Below are 8,140 nucleotides of genomic sequence, written 5' to 3'. Positions count from 1 at the left end.
GTCTCTACTTTCAAAAGCTAGCCAGAATCTGCCACTTCTCACCACCTTCACCAGCCTGGTCCAAGCCACCATCATCTCTATTGGCAATGGCCTCTGATCTGCTCTTCCTCCTGTGTCCCTAGCCCTGTAGTCTATTCTCAACATAGAGCTAGCCAGGGATCTTTCTAAAATGTGAATCAGATCCTGATACTTGTCTCTTCTAAACTCTCAGTGGCTTCCCAGTCGCTGAAAGTAAAAGCCAAGATGTCCTCACAATGGCTTCCAAGGACCTTCATGATCTGGTTTGTGCCAAACTCTCTGACCTCCTCTCTATGTTTCCTCTTCCTCACAACCATCTGGTCCTTATTCAAAAGTCACCCTAATATTTAAAACAGAAACCCTCTCTATTCCCTTTCCCTCCTTTACTTTTTTCCATAACAATGATCATGATCTATATATTTTACTTGTTAATTTTATTATCTTTTCCCTCCCACTGGTATGTAAGCTCCATTAGCATAGGAGGTTTTGCCTGTTTTGTTTACTATTAGTGAACTACCAGTGCCTAGAACTGGTCCAAGCACGTAAAAGGCTCTCAGAACATGTTTGCTTATCCTTTCCTGGATTATGGCCAGTGGCTTAGAGAGGCCACTAAGCATAGCAATTATGGTTTGCTAAAGCCTGGTTCAAAGGCTGGCCTTCCTGGGTTTGAAATCTTGACTCTACCACTAATTAGCAAAATACTTCAACTTTCTGTGCCTTCGTTTTCTCATCAGTGAAGTAGGGACAATCATGATACTTACATCATAGAGAGCCTGTGGGGCCATTAATAAGTACAAAGCGCTTAGAACAGTGCCTTGCATGTAGTAAGTGCTATATACAGATTTCTTATAATTATATGCACATGGAGTTAAGATTTATATCAGTAGTTTAGATTTCCTAAAATCTTTCGATGTGTTATCCATGCTAACATTCATTTTCCGTGTTTCTGCTCATACAGATTTCTATGATCTTCCTGCAGTCTTAGTTACCTCCAGTGGCCTGGCTCTTCATCTGTCAACTTGGACGTTTCCTTGTGTACTCTCTCCTACAGTCATTTAGGAGCCGTTAAATAATAATCTCACTGGGCCCCAGTTTCCCAATCGGTGCACTGAGTGGGTGGGACTAGATAATCTTGATGGGCCTTTCTAGCTCTAATGATTTCCCAGGACTGGAGGAGGTACAGGTCCCACGCCCAACCCCGCCCCCTTGGATATGCCCTCTGGCTGCCAAGGGGAAGGGTGACAGAGTCAGCTGGGCTCAGCTTCAAGGGGAGCAGGTAGGAGACGTGCCAAGTTTCTTGGGTAAGGGTGGCGATGGGGTTCCTGGGCTGGCCCAGGCTGGGGGAAGGTATCAGAGATCACTGTAGTTCAGAGACACTGGGACCAGGGGAGAGAAGTTACTGTATGGAGAGATGTCCTCTTCACAGGGACACAGCTGTTGTGATAAGCTGGGAGACAATTTGGGTCTGGGTATCTTCCTACATTGGATAGTCCTGGTAGGCCTTGACCCCCTTTAGCTAACCAAGCTCTGAAGGACAGAGTCAGCTTCAGAAGAAAGACCCAAACCCACTGACTGCCCTCCTGAGCCCTGGCACTGCCTGCTGCCTACTATTCCCCAGGCTGGACCGAGGGAGCTCTGGCAGGAGCCAGGCTGGCCCGGGTTACTCCCAGATGCATCCTCTCAACTCCCCCTTGTGCTTCAACCATCGCCCTCCCCATTCTCTGCATTTTTGCCTCAGGTCAGGGCTGGGGGGCCAGGGAAATCTGGCTACCCTCACTTCTGCCCTTTCCACCCCTAGGGGGACCATGACTAGTACGGAGTCCTCACTGTTCACAGCCTTAGGCCCCCACTCAGATCCTGACGACAGTGAGTTGGAGCTGGACTGCCGGTTTAATGAGGAGTTCAAGTTTATCCTGCTGCCCGTGAGCTATGCAGTTGTCTTTGTGCTGGGCCTAGGCCTCAATGCCCTGACCATCTGGCTCTTCCTCTTTTGCCTCCGACCGTGGGATGTGACAGCCACCTACATGTTCCACTTAGCTTTGTCAGATACTTTGTATGTCCTGTCGCTGCCCACCCTCATCTACTATTACGCAGCCCGCAACCACTGGCCCTTTGGCATTGGGCTCTGCAAGTTCATCCGCTTTCTCTTCTATTGGAACCTCTACTGCAGCGTCCTTTTCCTCACCTGCATCAGTGTACACCGCTACCTGGGCATCTGCCACCCTCTGAGGGTGCTGCACTGGGGCCGCCCGCGCCTTGCTGGCCTTCTCTGCCTGGCAGTTTGGTTGGTCGTAGCTGGCTGCCTCATGCCCAACTTGTTCTTTGTCACCACCAGCCCTAAGGGGGACATCATCTTGTGCCATGACACCACCCAGCCTGAGGAGTTTGACCACTACGTGCACTTCAGTTCGGCAGTCATGGGGCTGCTCTTTGGCGTGCCCTGCCTGGTCACTCTTGTCTGCTATGGGCTCATGGCCCGGCGCCTGTATCGGCCCTTGCCAGGGGCTGCCCAGTCATCTTCCCATCTGCGCTCGCTGCGCACCAGCGCTGTGGTATTGACTGTCTTTGCCGTCTGCTTCGTGCCTTTCCACATCACCCGCACCGTTTATTACATGGCAAGGCTGTTGGAAGCTGACTGCTGGGTGCTGAACATCGCCAACATGGTCTATAAAGTGACTCGGCCTCTGGCCAGTGCCAATAGCTGCCTGGATCCTGTGCTCTATTTGCTCACTGGGGACAAGTATCGACGTCAGCTCTGGCAGCTCTGCAGGGGTGGCAGGCCCCGTCTCCCCACAGCTGCCTCTTCTCTGGCGCTGGTGTCCCTGCCTGAGGACAGCAGCTGCAGGTGGACAGCCACCCCCCAGGATGGTGGCTTGGGCAGATAGATTGTAAAGGAAGCTGGGAAGTGAGAGAAAGGGGGTGAGTGCAGGGCAGAGGGGAGGGAACCTTATAGTGACACCGGATCTGGCTGCTTTCTCCTCTTTTTTGAGCTCTGGAGAGAGGCCCTCACCCTGAGATTTAGGAGGAGCCAGAGAAATCACGTGTGACCCCATCGCTCCTAAACCCTTCAGTTGCCTTTTCCTTTTTAGCCAAAGACACTAGCAGCCACTCTTCGTCCTCGACTTCTTTCTCTTTGTTTCTGTCCCCTTCCTGGGGCCACTGGTCCTGTTTCTTGGTCCTACAAGGCTGCTGGAAATCTTCCCCAGCCCTCCTTCTCCTGCCCTCTCCCCCCATATCCTTGTATAGCATGCGTTCCTTCAGCCAGACCAGAGCATTTAACTGGAGGGGTGAAGAAGCTGGAGTGATCTCAGGATTGGCCTGACTCATCTGACCAGTGATAGCCAGAATCAGGAAGTGGGGGCACCAGCATATTACAAATGCCTGGGAAGTGATATATGTAGTGCCCACACCCACTCCCTGGTTTCCCCTGGAAGACAGGATAGTCTTGTCTACCGAGGTGCTGAACTAGGGCACCATCCCAGAGAGCCTGCCTGTCAGGGTCCCCATGTGCAGCTAGAGGCATGGCCCTGTTGAATGGTGGGTAGCCATGAGGTAGAGAGGGAGCCCTGAGTCTTCTCATGGGGTGGGGACCTTGAGGAGCCTCAGGGGGCAGGACCCAAGCTGATAATGGCCTTTGGAACAGGAATGGGACTGGCCCTTCTGTATGAGGTTTGCTGAGAACATATTTGACAGCTCTCCTGTACTTAATGAAAGGCAGAGTGGATGACTCAGAACGCAAGGGAGGAGCTCTCATGTCTATGGCATAAGTTCCAGCACCAAAGGGTGGAGAAGGTTTGTGCAGAGATTGGGGTGGTGACAGGGACTGAGGCCCAGAGCTGACTCTCCACTGGTCTCTCCCCTTTCTCTAGCTCCTGCCCTAGATAAATGATAAATCTGTCACCAGCTCTTTCAGATCAGGTTTTAGGACTTCGAGGACAGGGCAAGGCACTGGGACTAGGACAGCTCCCCTCAGAGTTTCCCATAGAGTCACTCCTCTCCAGCACTATCTTAGTGCTTACAGACTTCCAGGAGTGGGGGTGGGGTGTGGAATTTGGGGAGCTAACTCCCAAGCTTTGGGAAGTAAGAGTTTCTGGGAAGGCATTCGTGAGAAGAGTAGGCTTACACTTCCAGGCACCCTCTCTAAAATTGCCTTGCAGTCCTTTTGTCTCTTGAGTCTCTAGCCTTCCTTTCCTTTTGCCCCACTCTTGCTGACCTAGCTCTGATCCCTTGCTTGTCTCCTGGCTTCTAAGGGGTCTCTCTTGAGAGTAAGGTTAGGGCTGGTCTGCAGAAAAATAAAATGATTTCACTGCCCCTGAGTCCCCCTTTGCATTCTTGTAAGTGCTCCCTCTTCCTCTCTAGATATCAAGGACCCCTTCCACTAGGAGTTAATGAACTGGCCTTCTTCTTACTAGCCTCCCAGTCTCATGGCCACTGCCTAGACTGTTTCATATGCTGTTCCTCATCGGCACTCACTCCCTTTTATTCTGATGAACACAGTCTCCTCACGTATCACCTCTCCTACCCACCAGCCCCACCTAACAAAGTTGCTCTCTTCATCACAGCTGACCCAGGCTCTTCCATTTGTCCAGTTCATTGAAGTCCCCTACGCTTAACTGAGACTAACTGCCCAGACTTTGTGGTCTGCTACTTTTGGGCCACCTTCTCTCACACTCTAATTTTAAACACCCTGACTTTCACCTTGGGCCAGTCTTCTCTCCCCTAGGACTAGAGGGGATTGCAGGCGAAGTCAGAGCCCAAGGCTGGCTTGACCCACTGAAACTTGATGTGTTAGAACTTCATCTAAGCTCCCATTCCCCTTAGCCTGCTGAGTTCCTAGTGAACATTCCAGAGCAACTCTTTACTGTCTTTTCTACCTTCTCAAGACCCCAACTTCATTCTCCCCTATAACCTCTTAAGAGTTACCTTGCCTCCTATTTGTAGTTTTTTAAGGAACCTCCATACTGTTTTCCATAGTGGCTGGACCAATTTACATTCCCACCAGCAGTGCAAGAGTGTTCCCTTTTCTCCACACCCTCTCCAGCATTTATTGTTTCTAGATTTTTTGATGATGGCCATTCTGACTGGTGTGAGATGATATCTCATTGTAGTTTTGATTTGCATTTCTCTAATGATTAATGATGCTGAGCATTCTTTCATGTGTTTGTTGGCAGTCTGTATATCTTCTTTGGAGAAATGTCTGTTTAGGTCTTCTGCCTATTTTTGGATTGGGTTGTTTGTTTTTTTGTTATTGAGCTGCATGAGCTGCTTGTAAATTTTGGAGATTAATCCTTTGTCAGTTGCTTCATTTGCAAATACTTTCTCCCATTCTGAGGGTTGTCTTTTGGTCTTGTTTATGGTTTCCTTTGCTGTGCAAAAGCTTTGAAGTTTCATTAGGTCCCATTTGTTTATTTTTGTTTTTATTTCCATTTCTCTAGGCGGTGGGTCAAAAAGGATCTTGCTGTGATTTATGTCATAGAATGTTCTGCCTATGTTTTCCTCTAAGAGTTTGAGAGTTTCTGGCCTTACATTTAGATCTTTAATCCATTCTGAGCTTATTTTTGTGTATGGTGTTAGGGAGTGTTCTAATCTCATACTTTTACATGTACCTGTCCAGTTTTCCCAGCACCACTTATTGAAGAGGCTGTCTTTTCTCCACTGTATATTCTTGCCTCCTTTATCAAAGATAAGGTGACCATATGTGCGTGGGTTTATCTCTGGGCTTTCTATCAAATAGAACTACCATACGACCCAGTAATCCCACTACTGGGCATATACCCTGAGAAAACCATAATTCAAAAAGAGTCATGTACCAAAATGTTCATTGCAGCTCTATTTACAATAGCCAGGAGATGGAAGCAACCTAAATGTCCATCATCAGATGAATGGATAAAGAAGATGTGGCACATATATACAGTGGAATATTACTCAGCCATAAAAAGAAATGAAATTGAGTTATTTGTAGTGAGGTGGATGGAACTAGAGTCTGTCATACAGAGTGAAGTAAGTCAGAAAGAGAAAAACAAATACCATATGCTAACACATATATATGGAATCTAAGGAAAAAAAAAAGGTCATGAACAACCTAGGGGTAAGATGGGAATAAAGACACAGATCTACTAGAGAATGGACTTGAGGATATGGGGAGGGGGAAGGGTAAGCTGTGACAAAGTGAGAGAGTGGCATGGACATATATACACTACCAAACGTAAAATAGATAGCTAGTGGGAAGCAGCTGCAAAGCACAGGGAGATCAGCTAGGTGGTTTGTGACCACCTAGAGGGTTGGGATAGGGAGGGTGGGAGGGAGACGCAAGAGGGAGGAAATATGGGGATATATGTATATGTATAACTGATTCACTTTGTTATAAAGCAGAAACTAACACACCATTGTAAAGCAATTATACTCCATTAAAGATCTTTAAAAAAAAAAAAGAGTTACCTTGCCTCCTGAAAAACAGATAAAATCTAATATCTCAGCTTCCCTCTGTTTCATTCATGATAACTCTACTTCTACATTCATTTTGTCTTTCTCTCTTTCTTCCCTGCAGTCCCAGAATAAGAAGTGGCCCTCTTTCCTTTTCCTTTGTTTATCCCTCTTCATTTTCAGTCTCTTCTGTAACTGATTACATCTAGTTTTAAAAAACAAACTCTAGGACTTCCCTGGTGGTGCAGCGGTTAAGAATCCGCCTACCAATGCAGGGGACACAGGTTTGAGCCCTGGTCCAGGAAGATCCCACATGCCGCGGAGCAACTAAGCCCGTGCACCACAACTACTGAGCCTGTGCTCTACAGCCCGAGAGCCACAACGACTGAAGCCCGCGTGCCTAGAACCCATGCTCCGCAACAAGAGAAGCCACTGCAATGAGAATCCGGCACACCACAAGAAAGAGTAGCCCGCACTCACCACAACTAGAAAAAGTATGCGTGCAGCAACAAAGACCCGACACAACCCAAAAATAAATAAATTAAAACAAACAAACAAACAAAAAACAAATTCTATTCATCTTATTCATTTCACTCTCAAATATCTGGAAAGAGTACCATGAATTCCATTTCCTCACCACAAAGTCACCCCTTAACTCTCTGGATCTGGTTTCCTTCCTACACTTTTCTGTACCTAGAACACAAATTGCCTCATAAGCAAAACCTTTAATGATCTTTTCTCTGCCTTCATCCTTTTTGACTTCTCTGCTTCGCTTGACCCTGTTGCATATCTTCTTTAAAACTTTTTATAAAAACCACATTAATAAATTCCACTATGACAACATTAAAGCAAAATTTGAAAGAAAATATTTACCTCAACTTCCCAACCCTAGACAATTGTTTTCATATTTCCACATTCTGTGCTTTTTCAATTTGTATAATACATATATATATATTTTTTATATATAAGTGCAATCATAATGTACATATATTTTTTAATTCTTCTTTTAAAAAACTTAATTGCAGATACTCTCCTTGTGTTACAGTCTTTCATATTTATCACTCCAATGGCCACATAAAATTACATCCATCAGGGCTTCCCTGGTGGTGCAGTGGTTGAGAGTCCGCCTGCCGATGCAGGGGACACGGGTTCGTGCCCCGGTCCGGGAAGATCCCACATGCCGCGGAGTGGCTAGGCCCGTGAGCCATGTGAGTCCGGAGCCTGTGCTCCGCAACGGGAGAGGCCACAACAGTGAGAGACCCGCGTACTGCAAAAAAAAAAAAAAAAGAAAAGAAAAAAATTACATTCATCAGTAGATTATATTTTATTTGATTATTCCCCTATTACTGGACATTTAGGTGACTCCCAATTTTTCTGTGCTTTGAATATTTTAATGCATATAGCTTTTTTCTTCTTTGTAATCCTCTTCCTAGGACAAGTTCCCAGGGGTGAGATTACTAGCTCAAAGAGCATGAATGTTTTTATAGAGCTTGATTTCCCGATTTCCCAAAGGACTGCACAGTTTTCAACACCACAATGACATGCGAGTGTTCCAGTTCCCTTGCAGCCCCAGCATTGGACTTGATTAGAAATCTTTTTGGATGGCTTAAACATTAACTTATTAATTCCTTTCTTTGATTACTCATAGGATTGAATACTTTCCCATATGTTTACTATTTGCACTTTCTCTTGGGTGAAC

The 8,140-nt window shown here is 46.5% G+C and overlaps 1 protein-coding gene across 1 annotated transcript; it reads left to right on the top strand.

Annotated features, from left to right (window-relative positions):
• Window positions 1-1,823: 1,823 nt before the first annotated feature.
• Window positions 1,824-2,903, top strand: P2RY4 (pyrimidinergic receptor P2Y4; the record flags this gene model as incomplete). The annotated part of the gene is made up of 1 exon (XM_082609946.1): window positions 1,824-2,903. One exon carries the CDS (start codon window positions 1,824-1,826, stop codon window positions 2,901-2,903), a length of 1,080 nt encoding a protein of 359 aa, XP_082466072.1.
• Between the last annotated feature and the right edge of the window lie 5,237 nt (window positions 2,904-8,140).

The sequence above is a fragment of the Mesoplodon mirus genome, assembly GCF_964341445.2.
Source record: "Mesoplodon mirus genome assembly, chromosome: X".
Taxonomy (NCBI): Eukaryota; Metazoa; Chordata; class Mammalia; order Artiodactyla; family Ziphiidae; genus Mesoplodon; species Mesoplodon mirus.
Note: the sequence above shows the minus strand (reverse complement) of the source record. Positions and strands in the feature narration are given on the sequence as shown.